Below are 19,967 nucleotides of genomic sequence, written 5' to 3' on the forward strand. Positions count from 1 at the left end.
ATACATCCATGGTGGTTTTGGCTCACTAGCTAGATTATAAACAGAGGGAGGTTTTTTATTCATAATAGCCAGGACAGAGCTGAGCCAACAATATACACTCTCTGGTTATCTTAAGGAAAAATCTGTTGTTAAAAGCATATTAACCCAAGCCCAGTTTTCAGCCCTCAACTTGAAAACTGCCAATGTGCTGCCTGGATGCTCCTGTGGGCCCTGAGGGAGGCAGATAAATCAGCTATACGTGAACAGAGAGAAGTTGGGGTGATCGTTGAAGCTGAAAAGCAGAAAGATTCAATCAGTGCGGCTACGAATTTGGCCTTCTTAAACAGAAAGATAAAAGCTTCCATGTCTTATCCTCTTTCTTATGGCCTATTGATTAGACATTGATATCTGATTACAAAGGGACAGTTATTCTGATTTTTATCTATTTTTAAGATATTTACTCATTCTCATTTTTATTTATTTGAAAGGCAGAGTGGTGTAGTTAGAAAGAAAAGTAAAAAAATCTTCCATTTGCTGACGCACTCTTCAAATACCCATGACAGAGAGGGGCCAGTCTGAAGTCAGGAGTTCCATCTGAGTCTCCCACATGGGTGGCAAGGGCATTATCAGGAAATGGATCGGAAGCAGAAGTGGAGGCGGGACTTCTTCCCAGGCACTCTGATTTGGGAAGTGGACATCCTAAGCAGTGTCTGAAACTGCTGTGGAGAAATGCCCACCCTTGATTTTTATCTTTAAAAAGATCAAGAAGCAAAGGTAAAAGAGTAAATAAAGGAAAAAAAATAAGTGAAATAAAATGACTTGAAGACACGAATCATTGACAACATATATGCAAATGTGTTTTTAGCTTAGGACACTTCAAATGCAAACAACCTATATTCCAGTTGTTTTTCTTTTTAATCTCACTTTCCCTTATTTTTTACTTTTACAAAAGAATACAGATTTACAGATTTAGAAAAAGAAGACTATGGGAACTTCTGATGAAATGCATTAACTAAGAAGTTATGACTAATCAGCTCTCACCAATGTGCAGCTCTGCTTTGGACCCGTAATCAGAACAGCTAGGCTTCATGTGGCTGATCTGGGGTCACTACTTAAAATTGACTTTATTTAGTCCCCAGGAATTCAGTGGCCTGACTGGTTGAGATCTGGGTTTCCGTGTGGAGCTATAGGCCTGCACTCAGCATCCCTCAACCTCTGCGATGTGGCATTTTTCTTCTCTGCTCCTCTAGCAGATTCTCTGATCTTCTTTCCCTTAATCAGATTTAGAAATTAGAGCTCATACAAGCTGCCTTATGATTAACAATATTCTAGGGCTAATGGGTAAGAAGAGAACATCAACTCTATTGGCTCACACATCCACAGAGGCCAATGTTACCCAGCAGTCATCAGCACCCAAAATATTTATAATTTCAATCACAGTTCATTTCTGAGACAAGCTGGGGGCAGGGACTTTTCTTCCCTGCTCTTGCAGTAGGAGATTCATTCACTTGTCCAGGACAATAAATACCCAGTGTTGCGTTAATAGCTCTCTAGTCACTGTATTTCATGGTCTAGGAGATGATATGGCGGAAACTATTACCACCAGATAAATTGTAGATTCATCAAATGCCAAGACTTAGCTTTAGCATCCGTCTTGTGAGACTACAGTTTGACAAGAGGGGACACTGAATACTCCTGACTGAGAAAAGTATGGTTATTCATTTTTGAAGCCTGTCCTTTCTTGAGGTTGTTTCAGGATGTGAAAATTGGCTGGCAACATGCATGAAGATCTTACTGCATGCGAGACGTTTCGGAGGGAGGAAAAAGAAAGAAAAAACAGAGACAGCTGCTGCTACTGTGAACCTACATGATGGAGTGACTTAGCACAAAGTGATATACGAATGTAGAGTTAAGTTTCTTAATGGGATTTTTCAGTGCTGCCTTGGTGTGAGTGAGTTTTATACATTTGGGAAACACACAGGACTACTTACCAAGAAAAATATGTGCAATTATTACTGTGAGAGCAAATGGAGTTCTTAAGTACCCACAGCAAACAAGCAGTGATCACTGGGAGTCTGCTGGAACCTATCAGAAAGGGGTTCCCGGAGCCTGGACGGCTTGGATTACTAGGGGAGCTGGGTGGAAGCACTTGCTCCAGGAAGCTCTGCAGAACACACTGATTCTTTCTACTGTTCAACATCTGAGACAGGCAGAGGTGCAAGGTGCAATGACAGAAGAGAGCTTGCTCAGAACCACCTCTGCTTTAACAAAAGAGATGCAAGGCAAATCCAACCACCTGGTCCCCGGGCTAGGGATGGAGGGGAGAGGCACTCGTACCTGCAATGCGCTTCATCCAGGAGGCCTCGTCGATGCCCAGGTTGTTGTTGATGATCTTCAAGATGTTGCCCAGGATGAGACTGAGGTGTTCAGAGGTGACCTTGCTGCAGCAGGGCCCTGTGCTGGGGGACAGGTTCTCAGGGCCCCGCTCCCACCAGTAGGACAGGTAGTTGCAGAGCATGGGCAAGATCACCTCGATGACATGAGGCATCTCCGTGTAGCGGGCCCCTGACTCAGCCAGGTCATTGATTTCCTTCATTAGGCCTTCCAGCTGGGGGATGTCAGGGCACATCTCTTCCACTGTGTCTGGCATCCCCAGAACTGACCAAGAGAGCACAGAAACAACAGAGCGATGGTGATTCACAAGCAATGGGTGCAACCTTCACTCCTCTGCCCCATCCTCACCCTGGCCTGTAAGTACAAAATTCCATGCCAGAGCCTCACAGGACTGAGCCTGAAAGTGGTGCAGAGACTGTACCCCGGCTCTTTGCGTGCAGAACGCAGCATCCACAGGCCATGTATCTCCTCAGTGTCATCTATTAAGGTATATATAGGGGACGGCACCATGGCTCACTTGGTTAATCCTCTGCCTGTGGTACCGGCATCCCATATGGGTGCTGGGTACTAGTCCCGGTTGCTCCTCCTCCAATCCAGCTCTCTGCTGTGGCCCGGGAGGGCAGTGGAAGATGGCCCAAGTGCTTGGGCCCCTGTACCTAAATGGGAGACCAGGAAGAAGCACCTGGCTCCTGGCTTCAGATCAGCGCAGCGCCGTCCGTAGTGGCCATTTAGGGAGTGAACCAATGGAAGGAAGACCTTTCTCTCTCTCTTTCACTAACTCTGCCTGTCAAATAATTTTTTTTAAAAAAGGTTATATATAACACTTAAACATATGGTTCATTGAACACAAAGGAGAAATGGCCGAGAGACACCTCATATGACTTCTTTGGAACAAAGTCAGTTTCTTGGCCTCTCCTCTTGACTTGCTTTCTGGGCCTTAGGAACGTATCCACTGCAGGAAAGGCACTAACAAGCAGAGAAAAGCGACCGATCAGTGTGTAGTTGCCAAGTCATGGTTCTATCACGTGAATCATACCTGTACTGTCTGGAAAGGGAAAAGAAAACCCTCTGATCAAATATTGCTTCAGTTGAATCAGCAACAATACTTCCCGCCCAGCTGAAATTTTTTTTGGGGTGGGGGGGGATGCACATGCATTGATCTCTGGCTTCATAACAGATAATCAATGATGTGAGATACCTTGATTGATTTCCTTTCAATCACTTAAGTGTTTTTGTTTCTTAAGGCTTATTTATAAAGATAGTGAATGAATTCCCCAACTTTTCCTCACCCGAATGACTAAAGTCACCTCACAGGACAAGAATGGACAGAATGAAGTGGCAACTGAGGTGAACATTACACAAGGGATGGTTGTCAGATACAAGAAACTGAGCGAAAGAATCCTGGGGTTGTCTGTCCTGCTCCCCTTAAGGGAAAGGCACTCTTTCCAGAAAGACAGGAGGACCAGAAGCATCGGAAGTTCCTGACAGGTGAGAAGATAACACGAGACAGAGGGGAAGGATGTGGGATGGCTCTGAGCAGCACCACACGTCCAAAGCTTTGGGTTTGCTTCGATGGATCTACCTGCTTCCTACAGAAACTGTCTGGGCCCAGGCGGTCTATCATGTGAGTGTGTTGCATCTTCAGATCAAATTTCTCAAACTGAGGCCAAAGCACCAGGCACTCCTGAAGCTAGAAGTCCAAGAAAACATGAAAAATGTGGAACATTTTACAGGAAAGTCAGTTTCATTGGAAGTGTTCAGGAAATGATTTTTGATATCAGGAGTAAAATGCCAGATTCTCATGGGTTTCCAAGACAAAACACAAGACTTCAAAGGCAATTTTGTTTGACAGATGGTGTTATGTCCACAGACCCTTTGCTTCATGCTTACTGCTGGCTTCATGACACTCTTCTCTGGATTTTAGGTCTACAGGAATTGAAGGGTTAATAGGAGCAGACACACCAAATTCCTTGGTCTTCATGAATATTGGCTAATGGAAAAGGACTTCTTTGATTTCTCCCATGATTGTATTGCTTGGAGCAGAGATGCAGAATAACCCCAGAAGTCTTGAGGAGAAGGAGTCTTCATCTGGGACCAGTGGTTCTATTGGGATGGGCAGTGCTTTGCAAACTGTTAACCCAGAGCAGACTCTCTGCAAGGGCGCAGGTGCAGTGATGGTTTGCACTTCCCCAGTGACAATTTTCTGTTGCTGTTTATAGCCTTTGGGTGGATAGAAGGCTAAAGATACTTCTCCCTTGGAGTGGACCAGTGTTTTCTAAGATTTATAAAGTGCAAAAGTACTAACAGCACGAAAGCTGTGATTTACAGAAGACAATTACAGGGGTCAGATAAGGTACATTGTCCATACTGGTCACTTGTGCAGAATAAGTGTATCCTGTAGATTTCGACAAAGCAATAAAGGTCATGGGTGACAACATGGGAATGTGGAAAGACCCTCCCAAACAAAATAATTGTACATGGACTTCTCAGAGTAGATAACTAAAAACAGAGAAGTCAAACTTTTTACTTTGAGACTCTGCCTACAGAACAATACCAACTGCTTCAGGTATAATTGAAGTTTGTGATTATTTGCTCTAAGACTACAAATGAGAAAGCTCAGGTGTGTGTACAAGTACATTTAAATGTCACACAGAGGATATATCATCGTGGAAACGTTTTTCCTAGCCTAAGAAAAATAGAGTTGCTGGAGGTTGCTGCACTGGAGTCATAAGAATGACCTTTAAAAGTTATTTATATATACAGTAATTGGTCCTTGAATGGAACAAACACTTGCAATTCAGGAGGTGTCTTGTATTTCAAATGCCACAAAATAAACCCACAGAATGAACTGTGCTGAGTTAGCTACCTAGAAAAAAAATCCTCACCTCAGTCTTATTAGAGTAGGACAGGACACAGGACTGTGAAGGGGTAGTCATTAGAACACATTGTCTTTTCATCTTTTAAATCAGTAGTTCTCAAAGTGGGGTACTCCCACCAGTAGCAGCAACGTTACCTGGACACTTGTTACAAATGCAGATTCTCAGGTCCCACTCTAGACCTACTGAATTAGAAACTCCAGGGGCAGGGCACAGCAATCTTTAACAAGCCCTCCAAGTGATTCCAGTGTATGCTGGAGTCCAAAGGCCAGCGAGTTAGGTTCTAAATTCCTACTTCCTTCACCCAGAAGATCTCTCAAAGAGATGGTGACAAAGAACTCCACCTCTTTGTGATTTAGGCAGATGACTTGCATCAGAGTTGGACCTCTTTTCTCTTTGACTGATTATTCCAACAGAGTCTAGAAGAAAAGCAAACTGGCTAGTGATAAGCTATTTTGGTCAATCCAATTTTCTAATTAATAGACCACTGTCACACATAATGAAGATTTTATCTAGTTTTGAACAACTAGTGCATAACAGTATTAAACCTTATCTTCATCTATGTCTTTGGATGGGCAAGAAAATGCTCCAAGTTCTTCTAGGGCATTGGAGATAACAGTATGAATAGCCCTGCTGGCAAAGCACCAAGTGACAAATAATAGAGATGGTCAGTTGACTGAAGCCTTGATCAATCAGTTCGTATAGCATTTCTGCATTACAGGCTCATGACATTTGCCACCCATATTTCCACCTCTTTTATCCCTCAGACCACTCACTTTGTAACAGATGACATCTACCTTCTTAGAGCTCATTAAACCATCAGTCATCCTGTATATAAGCCCGAGTATCTAAGAATACATGTTCATACACACTCTACTTTCCCAGAACCATACACATAGTTGGCATCGACTCTTTTTTTTTTTTTTTTTTTGACAGGCAGAGTGGACAGTGAGAGAGAGAGAGAGACAGAGAGAAAGGTCTTCCTTTGCTGTTGGTTCACCCTCCAATGGCCGCCGTGGCCGGTGCACCGCGCCCATCCAATGGCAGGAGCCAGGTACTTATCCTGGTCTCCCATGGGGTGCAGGGCCCAAGCACTTGGGCCATCCTCCACTGCACTCCCGGGCCACAGCAGAGAGCTGGCCTGGAAGAGGGGCAACTGGGACAGAATCCGGCGCCCCGACCGGGACTAGAACCTGGTGTGCCAGTGCTGCAAGGCGGAGGATTAGCCTAGTGAGCCACGGCGCCGGCTGGGATTGACTGATGAAATGCAGTCATGAAAAGTATGGACTCAGGCAACCTGGACACTGACTTCCATAATGTGTCCCTGGGAAATGAAGGACTGTGTCATCTCTAATCACAACCTGTCTCTCTTCTTCTGTGGAGTATGCAATGATTGACAACAAATTTCCTATTTATGGATGTCTTGTTAGATCATTGGAAAGGTACAGAAAATGAGAAGGAACACTTCATGTAGCCCTTGGGAAGAACAATGGAAGAGAACCATTCCTCTTCCTCCCACAGCCAATCAAAGTTCTCCTCTCTTTGTCAATTCTCATTTTGCCCTGATACTGTACCTCTATGAACTGAAGAACAGAGTAGGATTATCTCTTTTTCAAGCTACATTGTTTTTCAAGTCACAGTTGGAGCAGAATAAATACGTAAGTACCCAGAACTGTCATTACTGGGCCCTGTGTTCCTCTGGAGTTGGGGAACAACACTTGGACTGGCATTTTGCTGCAGATGTCACAGCCATTTCACAGCATCACCAAAGCCTGCTCTGTTGCTCAGCTCCACATTAGCAGAAAACTCTATGACTCATTTGGAATCATGAGTGGGCAGAGAAAAATAAGGTTGGAAATACATTTTTGCTCATCTCTAAGGGGAGAAAGGGTGAGATGAGGCTGAGAGGGCTGGGGAAAGGTTAACTTTCAGATTCCATATGGGACTTTATAGCAACTTTATCAAAATTACCCTGGTGATCATTTCTGGGGTAATGTGCATCTCTTATGTGAAGTAATGAGAAGCAAGTGGGAATAAAACTATTACGGCTTAGAACTCTGCATTCTTGGATGAAATGAACAGTGGTGATAAGGAAAAGTATTCTTGGAACTTTCTCCCTTAGGCTCTCATGGAAGTCTGAGAAATAGGACTTGAACTAAATGGAACTGCTCAAGTCCAGCTACCTATTTATACTACTTCCACTTAATTTCCTATACTTAATAAAGTATTGGTCCTGGGCAAATGTTTGATGTAGGGATTGAGATAGTGCTTGGGATATCTACATCTCATATCAGAGTGCCTAGATTTGAGTCCTGCTTCTGTTTCCAATTCCAGTTACCTGCTAGGCTTAGGTTTCTGCCACCAATACTGGGAGACCAGGATTGAGTTTTGGGCTTTTGGTTTTGGAGTTGCCCAGCTGTAGTGTTGTGGAAACTTGAGGAGTGAAACAGGAGGTAGAGGATCTTTGTCTCTCTCTCTCGCTCGCTCTCTCTCTACTTTTCAAATATGTTTTTTAGAAAAAAGAGGGGCTGGCATCATGGTATAGGAGAAAAATCTGCTATCTGCAATGACAGTATCCCCGTATGGGCACCAGTTTGTGCCCCAGCTGCTCAACTTCCGATCCAGTTTCCTGATGATGGCTTGGGAAAAACAGCCGAGGATGGCCTGCATGCTTGGACCCTCTACCACACATATGGGAGCCGATATGAAGCTTCTGGCTCCTGGTTTCGGCCTGGCTTGGCCCTGGTTGTTGCGGCTACTTGGGGGAATGCACCAGCAGATGGAGGATCTCTTCCCCCCGCCCCCGCCATCCCTCTCTCTTTCTGTAACTCTGAGTTTTAAGTAGAAATAATTTTTTTAAAAAAATTAAAAAAGAAAATATTGATCCTAAATGAGATGATTCTACTTTGAAATGGTTAAAAATATTTTTCATTTATGTGGAAGACAGAGAAAAGACAAGTAGAAGAGGAGGAAGAGGAAGGGAAAGGGAAGAGAGGAGAGAGATACTTCATCCACCAGTTCATTACCCAAATGCCAGTAATAACCCCTGGACTGGCCAGGCCAAAGCTAGAAGGCTTAAACTCAGTTTTGGTCTCCCATGCCGATGGCAGGGACCCAAGCACTTGGCCTACCACTTGCTGCCACCCAGCGTACACCTTAATGGTAAGCTGGAATTGGAATCAGAGCTGGGACTCAAACACAGACACTCTGATATGGAATATGGGCATTCCATATGTTAACTGTTGTGCCAAACGCCTACTCTGGTTATTAAGGTTTTAAATTTTCCTTAACACCAATTAGGCTCAGGTTTGATAATTTTTGCTTCAGGTTACGTTGCATCATTGTACTTCTTTCTAGTTGGAGTCCAGGCTTGATTGGAGGTTCCAACTCGAAGCTCCTCTCTTCTATTCCATTGCCTTTAAGCAGGGACATGTTAATCCTGGTATGAAGCACCTACCTTCTACCTCCTGGAAGCAGGTTTACAAGTTTATAATTTGCCTTGGCTTTTGGTTCTAGGTTATTCTAGAATAGAGGGTGGATACCTTTTCTGTAAAGAGCTAGAGTGTAAACATTTTAGGCATTGCAGGCCAGTTGTTGGTGCCTCTATTCAACTCTGCCACTGTAGCACTAAAGCAGCCAGGAACAACACAGAAGTAAGTGGATATGGTTGTGTTCCAATAAAACTCCGTTTACAAAAACAGGCACAGGGCCACATTTGCCCTGCAGCCATCCATAGCTTGTTAGCTATGAAGAACTTACTGGGTTAGCAGTCCTTGAAGGATTTATCTTTCTTATAGGAAATGGCTATGTGCATGAGTTTTGCCGTAAATACAGTGTTTTGTCAAACTTTGTTTAATTTTTTGTCAAAATCTTAAGAATTATATGCTTCAATAGCTTTAATGATTTTATGACTATTTTAAAATTTACTTTATATGAGTGAAGCTGAACCTCTTTTCATTTGCTTGTTGTTTATAACCCTTGCCTATTTTCCTGCTGAACTATGGTCTTTTTATTTTTTATTTGTTGAACTCTTTATTTAATACAGCATTAAGCCTTTAGTGTTTTTTTTTTTTTAATTTGATAGGCAGAGTTAGACAGTGAGAGAGAGAGAGAGAGACAGAGACAGAGAGAAAGGTCTTCCTTCCATTGGTTCACCCTCCAAATGGCTGCTACGGCCAGCGTGCTGCGCCGATCCGAAGCCAGGAGCCAGGTACTTCTCCTGGTTTCCCATGCGGGTGCATGGGCCCAAGCACCTGGGCCATCCTCCACTGCCTTCCTGGGCCACAACAGAGAGCTGGATTGGAAGAGGAGCAAGTGGGACTAGAACCTGGCGCCCATATGGGATGCCGGTGCTGTAGGCGGAGGATTAACCAAGTGAGCCACAGTGCCGGCCCCAAGCCTTTAGTTGTAAAGTATGTTAAAAATATTATCTTAAAAATAATGTTAACTTAAAAAGATAATTATTTTTCTTACATAATTTGAATGTCCTAGGGTTCTTTTCTACATCTTATCTTCTATAGAGACAGAGACTATGTGGTTGTTGTCTTCAGAAGAACACCTTCTCTTTCAACTTGAAGAAACAATTAGGTCAGTAATTATTTTTTTTTCTTTTGACAGGCAGAGTGGACAGTGAGAGAGAGAGAGACAGAGAGAAAGGTCTTCCTTTGCCATTGGTTCAACCCCCAATGGCCGCTGTGGCTGGCACGCTGTGGCCGGTGCACTGTGCCGATCTGAAGCCAGGAGCCAGGTGCTTCCTGCTGGTCTCCCATGCGGGTGCAGGGCCCAAGCACTTGGGCCATCCTCCACTGCACTCCTGGGCCACAGCAGAGAGCTGGACTAGAAGAGGAGCAACCAGGACAGAATCCGGCGCCCCGACCAGGACTAGAACCCGGTGTGCTGGCGCCGCAGATGGAGGATTAGCCTTGTGAGCTGCGGCACCAGCCACATATGAACTAGTAATTATTTTATTAGTGTGGATGTGCTCCTTCTAATACTATATCTGGAGAAGGACTGCAAGAAAATTAGGTCCTCCCGAGTGCACAGGAGGAATGCAGATAGAGTAGACCAGAGATGGTGATATCTGATATCAGAGCGGTAGAAGAGGAAACCATGTTCATTCCTCCAATAAGGAGAAAACATGCGACCTAGTCTCTACCTCCAACCTCGTGGTCCCTCTAAGACCATGTGAAACAGCAGTGCTGCCAGGCTGCAACCTCTTGTCCCCACAGCCTTCCCACTGCTCTCTTTTCAGCACAAAGAATGGGCTGATGATCTCCATGGGAAAATACTTACTAGACCTTTCTCTGGGGGTTTTGGTGTTGAAGACTGAGAGAGCATTATAGCGGTTAAGAGTAGGCTCCAGGAACGCCACAGGTATGGCAGCTGCCAGTGAAGCCAGACACTCTCCAAGGGCAGGGCGTTGTCTGGAAAGAGAGAAGTTCATTTAGAAGTGGTATGACCCACACGCTGCCCCTTGCATTGGCAGGGCAGGCCCCAGGCCCCACCCCCAGAACATCTCAAACCACCTCTCCACAGATTCATCCCCTGGACAGCCCTGGGTTCAGCAAGGCTGCATGCACTTCTCCCTCCACCATCTTTCTCCGGACACTAATCAATGGTTTACAATGGTCTCACGACTCAGAACCCAGTTCTCAACTGGCTAAGGCGACACAATACATTATGGAGTTTTCCCCCTCCTGCAGCATGTCTGAGAGCAAGTTCTATTGGCATGCAAATTGAGATTGATCCTCCGTGTTTTCAATGTGCTTTGAAATATTTTGTGTAATTTCTCCATGTCTACTCTCTGCTATGGATAAAGTCTATGTCCACTAGAGGGAATAGGAGATAATAGGACCAATCACCAATTAGACACAAAATAAAAAACCTGCTGTGCAATAGAGACAACAGATCCTAAAACATAGTGCTTGACTCAGAAAAGAAACTTCTAATACCTACTGTTCCTCTCCTTCCCTTCCACAAATTTGAGCATCCAGCATGGACTAAGCTCTGGCTTTTCAGTTTTTCTGTGAAATAAGTAGACAAAAACAAAATGCTTGGGACTCTGAGTTCTCCAACTGGGAGGACTTGCATTTGCTTGCAGGGTAACCAAGTCTGCAAATATAAGGAATGGGATGCAGCCACTGGCCAAAGCAGAGCTAGGACTGAAACAGTGCTTCTCCTTTCCAGATCTAGGTTTGACTTTGGGGTCGTGTCTCTTCTGCTACTAGTGAGACAATACAGTGACAATGCTGGCTACAAGACCCCTGGAGGGGGCTGCTAGCTTTTGCTTTCTGATGAATGAGGAGTCAGAAGCAGCTGTTTCCCACCCATCAACATTCTTTCTTAGCCACTCACTGGCATCATGTCACAGACTACACACTGTCCATGTGATGTCAGTTCCTCCCCAAAGGGGATTTTTTCCCAAACAACCAGACCTCTGAGTTCTCTTCTAGACCATGATACAAAATGCAGATAATAGATCTGTAATGAAGAACTGATGTTGTTTACTGTGTTCCAGCCTATCTTTTGTCTCATTTTGCCTTCCTCTGTGACTGATCAGCTCAAATTGTGCACTGATGGCCAGTTTCTAAAAAATCCTTGGGAGCTGAGGTATCTGGCTGTACGCTGGGGGATGTTACAGGACCATCACAGACACAAACCAGCTGGAGGAAATGCAACCCAGGAGTCACTGCTCACTCAACACTCCCAATGCTGTGCCAACAGCAAGACATTCACCTCCCAGGGCTCCTCACTGAGACTTGTACTTAAAACCTCATGTTAGTTACCTCTCACTGAGACAACAGTCAACAACTTAAGCAGCATTAATAAGCCAAAATGTTAAAAGCACAGATTTTCTGAAGGCAGAAAATAAATATTTATGATAGGGGAAGGAACTTAGAAAGCCATTATTTTTTCTAACTGAAGAATAAACCACATAATGTTACCCTCTGTCCTCTAGGTGGTAAAAGTCCTCCCTCCCTGAGGGCAGAGGAAATATAGAACCATATTCTGTAGAGAACCCTGGAGCAATGAGACCCAAAAACATATATTTAGGACTAACCAAAAGGATTAGAACCACCCTGCAACTTGATTTTAACATAGAGAAGCAGACATATTTGAGTTGGATTGAAAATGTGATTGTAACTGGTTCTGAAGAAAAATTATTGGATTAAGACTGGTCAGGGCAGAAATAGACTATACAGAACTACTCTGGTTGGGCTGGAAGATGAATCTGCTAGACTAGAGAGAGGAAGGAGGGAGCAGGTGGGTGAGTCGGTAGAAAGCTGTGTCTTCCTTGGAAAACCCACTGAGTCTTCATTGTTGTTACCAAACTCATGAGAAGAGAGATCTTTCAAAGGAAAACTAATACACATGGATTTTATTCCTTAGGTGCCTCTCAGGCTTGGCTTTTAGGAATCTAGCCTACAGCTTGCTTGGCCATAAAGCATGTGAGCTGATAACTTGGAACTCAGTCCCCAGAAGCATCAGCAAGCAGACGGACAGGTATGTAGCCTTGGCATTTAGGTGCAGGTATGCTCCAGAGCACAGCAGCAGACCTTGTGCAGAACAAGTCTGACTGTGCCCTGGGTCCCACTGCAGGTGCATCCCGGGGAATGGGAGGAGTTAAGACTGTTGAGACAATAGAGACCCTGTTTACTTCTGAGTAAACTCCTGCCAGGTCTGTGTCCCCCACCTTTTTCCTTCTTAGCATCTGTTCTTCCCAGATTTGGACAGACAGGAGAAAAGGGGACCACTATAACTTCAGATTTCAATGGCCATTACCCTCATGATAAGTGAGGGATGTTGGCTACACCAAATATCAGGATTCACAAGAGATCTTAGTTTTTTCGGTTAATGATTCCATTGTTTCCACCAGCCATAGTGGCTAATGAGAAGAAATACAATAACCTTTTTCTCTTACATTTTTTCTTTATTTGAATGGCAGAGGGTGTGTGTGTGTGTGTGTGAGAGAGAGAGAGAGAGAGAGAGAGAGAGAGAGAGAGAGAGAGAAAGAGAGTGCACGCGAGCATGGGTGAGAAAGACAGACAGCAAGAGAGATCTTCCATTTGCTGGTTCACACCCAAATGCCCCCAACAGCCATGGTTGGGTCAAATTAAACCCAAGAGACTGGAACTCAATCTGGGTCTCTAGTGTGGGTGACAGGGACCCAAGTACTTGAGCCATCACTTGCTGCCTCCCAAGGTATGTATTAGAGGAAGTTGAATAAGAAACAGTGAGGACCTCAACCCAGCCACTGTCATTTGGGCTGCAAATGTCCCAAGCAGCATCTTATCACTGTGCCAAATGCCTGCCCCTCTTTTATCTTTTTGGTTTTCTTCTGAGAAGAAACAAGGAAATACATTTGGAAGTAGAAAGAAACACCACAAAGAGCATTAATGAAAGCAAATCTGGGTGAAAGTCAGGGATGACAAGGGGTATGATCTCAAACCTGATAGTAACTTGTAGTTGGCACAGGGAGATGCATCTAGGAAACAGCTAGTCCTGAACTGCCCTGGTGCTAAATCGACCCACTATGCTTCTTTTTCTCTTTGTCCAAAATTAAAGTTATGATCTTCCAAAAGTGGATTTCTGGCAAGTTAGCTACAAAGGCAAGCCTTGGGGGACAAGCGGAAGTTGATAAGTCTCAGCTCTCTGTGCTGAACTCACTCGAGGGACATGGCTCTGTCCTCTCTGAAATTAATTACTGACACATCTTAGTCTCCACAAGCTCCACGACAGGGCATTTTCTCGTCTGGAGCACACAATGATGTTAATTAGCTGCCCAGCCAAGGGAGATAAACAGCAGCTCTCTAGCCATTGGAACAGTTCTGAAAAAGTAAAGCCAAAAATTCTGACAATTAATGCTCCTGGCTGTGAAATGCCAGGAGTGACCCTGACCCCTAGGCCTAAGGAGGGGCTGAGGTCCTTCCCAGTGTTCTCTGGCCATTAGCAGCTTCCAGCAGGCACTGTAGGTGTGGGCCAAGTGTCCAGGAAGAGCAAGGGAAGATCCACTTGAAGAGTTTATCACTGCAGATGGAAACTCTCCTTGTTCTCCTCTCCAGTTCTTGCTACCTGGTACTGTGTATTTCACATGATAGGTACTCGATTGGTGGCAACAGACTGCAGTGGGTTCAGTCTGTATTTCAGCATCATCACTTCCCAATGTGACAAAGTATCAGCCTTTCCTTGTGCATCTCTCACGTTTATTCCCATGAGCCTGGATCTTGCCTCTCAAATGTCAGGGGCTTAAGCAAAGATAAATTCATCACAGTAATAATAATAATAATAATGCCTTACACATAGACTTCATAATTTTGTAAGTTTCTACAAGTGCATTTCATAGGATGCTCAAGTAAAGAAAAAACATGTAGCAGAGAGGCAGAAAGAACAGCAAGGTAAGATACAGGGCATGATTCTAGATAGCAATATTAATAACCTTAGAGATTTAGGGACTATGTACAATGTCTAATGAGAATAATTCATCCAAGGGAGTCAGGCAGGATGGAAGGGACAAATGTTTTTATAGTATGAGGGGGAAAACACTTTTCATTTCAAACGAAAATTGAGATTCAATCATTCATCTAATCTAGTCCTAAACTCCCTTTACTTGACCAGCCCTCATCAAATACTCTTTCAATTATGAAAGTATCTCAATGTTAAATAATTCAAATAATCTGCATGATTAACTGCATAAAAGCCTTTGTACTTTGAAATTTTGTATCTGAAAGCTCCATTTGCTGATGACATTCTTAGTGTTGTCTCAGGAAGAAAATATTTCAAGAGAAATGTCTGCTCTGTCTCAATGACTTTCCCTTCCCAGTCAACCTCATCATAAAGGCATCTGGAATATTTTCTGTCCACAGTGCACCCCCCTAGGAATGGCTGGACCCAATACCGAGTGAGTCCTTTGCAACTGCAGACATTCATTAGTCAAGGAAATGTCAGTAAAAGGTGGTAGAGAAATAGTGACTTTATTTCCATCATTTTCCCTAAAACTTAAAGAAATAAGGAGAAATTGGGAAGAAATCAAGATTTATGCTGGTATTTGAGTACTGTGATAACTTCAAACGACCAAGTATGGACCAAATCAAGTCAAGATGCAGAAATTAAAAAGTACTTTCCAGACCTAGCAGTGGGTGAAGACATTTCTGGAAGTAAATATAGGGATTTTATGGAATTAAATAGGGGGATTTTGAGGGGCAAAAAGACAGATTTTTGCTTGAAACAATGAGGATTCAGGGTGTGAACGGGCCATGGGAGACCTGACAGACAACGTGTGTGTGAGGTCAGCTCACACACTGCAGGATGGCAGGTGGGACAGAACGGGGAAGAATAGACACACATTTGCCATTGTCTGAACCTGGACTCCTAGCCTGGAGAAAGCATTGGAGGTGGCACGGATGGAAGAGTGGGAAGCAGCTTGTTTTGTAGTTGCTGACCTGAACTCTCTAAGTAATGTACAAACAGAGAGTAAAGCTCTAACAAAAGTCCTACTACAGGAGGTACTAAGAATTTCACCAGCTGAAAAGGGAGAACCCAAGATGGCAGATTAGGGAGAGGCAGGCTTTGCAGGGTTAGGGAGAAAAAGTGAGAATGGTGTAGGAGGTACATGCTCCATGGAGAGTTGGAGAGAAAACTGCCTGGGAAGCCCCATGGGAGGAGGGGAAACGGCTTCAACCTGCATGGTGGGTGCTGACATGCAGCCAGAAACTGAGGAGAACTGAAGCCCTGAGAGCCAGAGCTGGCAGCATTTTTGAGACAGGGGAGGATGGACTGCACCAATCAGTGAGGACAGAGCCAGAGAGAGCGTGGCGTGGGTCTGGACTGGATCCTGGGGAGCCGGAAGTTGCTGGCGGTTGCCTGTGGTCCTAGTAGTAGTGGAGGTGGGCAGTCAACTCAAACCAATGTCTCTAAAACAGATCCCATGATCTAGCTGAGAGAGAGTGGGCGCCATTTTAAAATAGGACGTCAACTATGGAAGCCTGCAGGCACACATCTAACAGCTCACTGAGATGGGACACCTGAAGGCAGTGCTGGCAGCAGCAGGGGGCAGGCATTCTGTGAGTTACTCTAGTGTACACAGGGATCCAGAGCTACTAGTGGAGGGAATGGCCTATAGCCCTCATGGACTCAGCTTGGCTGGGAGGTGGTGGGGCAGCTAAGAGGGTCAGAGGTACACTGGCACCATCAGTGCCCTCTGGTCTTGGTGTCCGTGGGAGCCTTATGTGCTGAGACCTTGGGGCCTCTGTGGATACATGAAAAGGCGTAGGGTATAGCTAGACATTGAGATCTACCATGCCCAACTTGGGTATTACCCTGGAAACTCACCCTACCCTAGAGCATTGACCAGAGCCCCCTGGCCACACCTACCACACACCTCCTGGTATTCAGAGAAAAGGCAGACACTCACAAAGACACAGAAGCATAGCCCCAAAGATAAAAGACAACAGATGAAAAAATTAAAAATTAACTCCATAAATGCTAAAAAATAAGAACTGAAATTCAATAAACAACAATAAGGAAGACACCAAGACCTCCCCAGAGGAACATAATATTTCAGTATTAGAACATGAAGATGAAGAGATTGAGGAAATGCCAGAAATGGAATTTAGAAAATTAATCATAGGATAACAAAAAAAAAATCAGAAACAAATCTATGAACTAAGGGAAACCATACATGACATGAACAAAAATTTTCCCAGGAAATTGAGAATATAAAGAGAAACCAAAATGGAATTTTAGAAATGAAGAATTCAATGGATTAAAAAAAAACAACAGTCTTAACAGTGGACTTGATGAGGCAGAAGAAAGAATATCCAAACTGGAAGACAAATCTTTGGAAATCTTACAGTCAGACAAAAAAAAACAAAAAACAAAAAACAAAAAACAAACAAAAAAAAAACACAACAACAACAAAAAAACCCCACAAAAACAAACAAACAAACAAAAACCCAACCAACCAACCAAACAAAAAAACACTTAAAAACAGTGTTTGAGATCTATAGGATACTATTAAATGACCCAAAATACGGTTCTTAGGAGTACCTGAAGGAGTGGAAAGACAGAAGGGAATAGAAAGCCTATTTAGTAAAACAATTACAGAAAACTTCCCTAATCTGGAGAAAGAAGGGGATATTCAAATAGAGAAAGCACACAGAACTCCCAACAGATATGACCCAAAAAGATCTTCACCATGACACACTGAAGTCAAACTTTCCACAGTAAAACAAACACAAGACCCTAAAATGGGCATGGGAGAAAAGCCAAATTACTTTCAGAGGACTGTAAATTAGAGTCACAGATGACTTCTCATTAAAACCCTACAGGCTAGAAGGGAATGGCAAGATACAGTCCACGTCTTAAAAGAAAAACAACTGTCAACCCAGAATACTGTACTCTGCAAAGCTTTCATTTATAATGAAGGTGAAATAAAGACTTTTCATAACAAACAGAAATTGAAAGAATTTGTCACCACTCATCCAGCCTGACAGAAGATGCTTAAGGATGTGCTAAAAAAAGAAACACAGAAAGATAGGCATCATTATGAAAGAATTAAGAAGGTAGAAAAACCACCAGCAGAAGTACAAAAGAAAACCCAAGTAAACAATAAGAATATTTATGGGCCGGCACTGCGGCTCAATAGGCTAATCCTCTGCCTAGCGGTGCCGGCACACTGCGTTCTAGTCCTGGTCGGGTCGCCAGATTCTATCCCGGTTGCCCCTCTTCCAGGCCAGCTCCCTGCTGTGGCCCGGGAGTGCAGTGGAGGATGGCCCAAGTCCTTGGGCCCTGCACCCGCATGGGAGACCAGGAGAAGCACCTTGCTCCTGGCTTCAGATGAGCACAATGCGCCGGCCACAGCGCACTGGCCACAGCGTGGCAGCGGTGGCCATTGGAGGGTGAACCAATGGCAAAAAGGAAGACCTTTCTCTCTGTCTCTCTCTCTCTCTCTCACTATCCACTCTGCCTGTCAAAAAAAAAAATATTTATGGAAAAATGGCAAGGCCAAGTCAAGTCATTACTTATCAATGGTCACCTTGAATGTAAATGGTTGCAATTCTCCAGTTAAAAGACACACAGACCGGCTGAATGGATTGAAAAACAAGACCCATGTATTTGCTGCTTACAAGAAACACATCTCACCAACAAATATACACTCAGACTGAAAGTGAAAGGATGGAAAAAGGTACTCCATGCTAACAGAAACCAAAAAAGAGCTGGTATTACCATCCTATTACCAGACAAAATAGACTTTAACATAACAACTGTTAAAAGAGACAAAGAAGGACACTATGTAATGATAAAGGGATCAATCCAATAGGATGATGCGACTATAATAGAAGCACCCAGTTACAGGGCACCTGGTTAAAAAAATGTTAATAGACCTAAAGGGAGACACAGACAGGGGACTTCAACACCCCACTTTGAGCAATGGACAGATAAACCAGAGAGAAAATCAGCAAGGAAACAAGAGTTAATTGACACTATAGATGCAATGGACCTAATGGATATCCACAGAACCTCTGACCTCACAGTGGCAGAATACATATTTTTTTTATCAGTGCATGGAACTTTCTCTAGGATAGACCATATTCTGGGCCATAAAGCAAGTCTCAGTAAATAAAAAAAAAAATGAAATCTTTCCATGCATTTTCTTTGACCACAGTGGAATAAAGCTAGAAATCAACAACTCAAGAATCTATAGAACATACATAAACAAATCAAGACTGAACAACATGCTCCTGAATGGACAGTGGGTCATAGAAGAAAAAAATTTCTGGAACCAAATCAAGATGACAATACATCATGTCCAAACCTATGGAATACAGCAAAAGCAATGTTAAGAGGCAAGTTTATAGCAATCAGTGCCTACTTGAAGAAATTGGAAAGGTACCAAATAAATGAGCTATCAATGCATCTCAACGACCTAGAATATCAACAACAAACCAAACTCAAAACTAATAGGAGGAAAGAAGTTATTAAAATTATAGAATTAACAAAATTGAAAAAAAAAATACAAAAATCAGTGAAATGAAAATTTTTTTTGAAAAAAATAAAAAATAGATATACTATTGGCAAAACTAACCAAAAATACAGAAAAGACCCAAATCAATAAAAGCAGAGATGAAAAAGGAAATGTTATAACAGATACCACAGAAATAAAAAGAACCATCAGAAATTATTACGAAGAACTTTATGACATGGAAAGCCAAAACACTCTGGCAAAAAAAAAAAAAAAATGACCTAAATGAAAGATTTCTGTGAAAGATTTCTGTGAGTGAGATCCCAGCGGAAAGAATGGGCCATCAAAGTAGGAGGTACCTTTCTCTGAAGGGAGGAGAGAACTTCTACTTTGACTATGGCCTTGTCTAAATAAGATCGGAGTTTGTGAACACAAGAGGCTTCCATAGCCTTGGCAGCTCATGACAAGAGCCTCGGGTGATTACTGACATCATAAAAAAGAGTGTCAACTGTTAAATCAACAATGGGAATCAGTGTGCACCTACTCCCCATGTAGGATCTCTGTCCTTAATGTGTTGTACTATGTGAATTAACGGTAAAACTACTACTCAAACAGTACTCTATACTTTGTCTTTGTGGGTGCAGTGTGTTGAAATCTTTACTTAGTATATACTAAGTTAATCTTCTGTATATAAAGATAATTGAAAATGAATCTTGATGAAGAATGGGATAGGAGAAGGTGTGGGAGATGGGATGGTT

The 19,967-nt window shown here is 43.3% G+C and overlaps 1 protein-coding gene across 8 annotated transcripts in view; it reads right to left on the minus strand.

Moving 5' to 3' along the window:
* RYR3 (ryanodine receptor 3) overlaps positions 1-19,967 on the minus strand; it is a 598,353-nt gene that overhangs the window by 81,494 nt on the left and 496,892 nt on the right. For all 8 annotated transcript variants that reach the window (XM_070053266.1, XM_070053265.1, XM_070053267.1 and 5 more), the window contains 2 exon segments: positions 10,542-10,672; positions 2,317-2,637 (listed from right to left, as the gene is read on the minus strand). In XM_070053266.1, coding sequence (XP_069909367.1) covers positions 2,317-2,637; positions 10,542-10,672 — 452 coding nt within the window.

Source organism: Oryctolagus cuniculus, chromosome 12, assembly GCF_964237555.1.
Source record: "Oryctolagus cuniculus chromosome 12, mOryCun1.1, whole genome shotgun sequence".
Classification (NCBI taxonomy): domain Eukaryota; kingdom Metazoa; phylum Chordata; class Mammalia; order Lagomorpha; family Leporidae; genus Oryctolagus; species Oryctolagus cuniculus.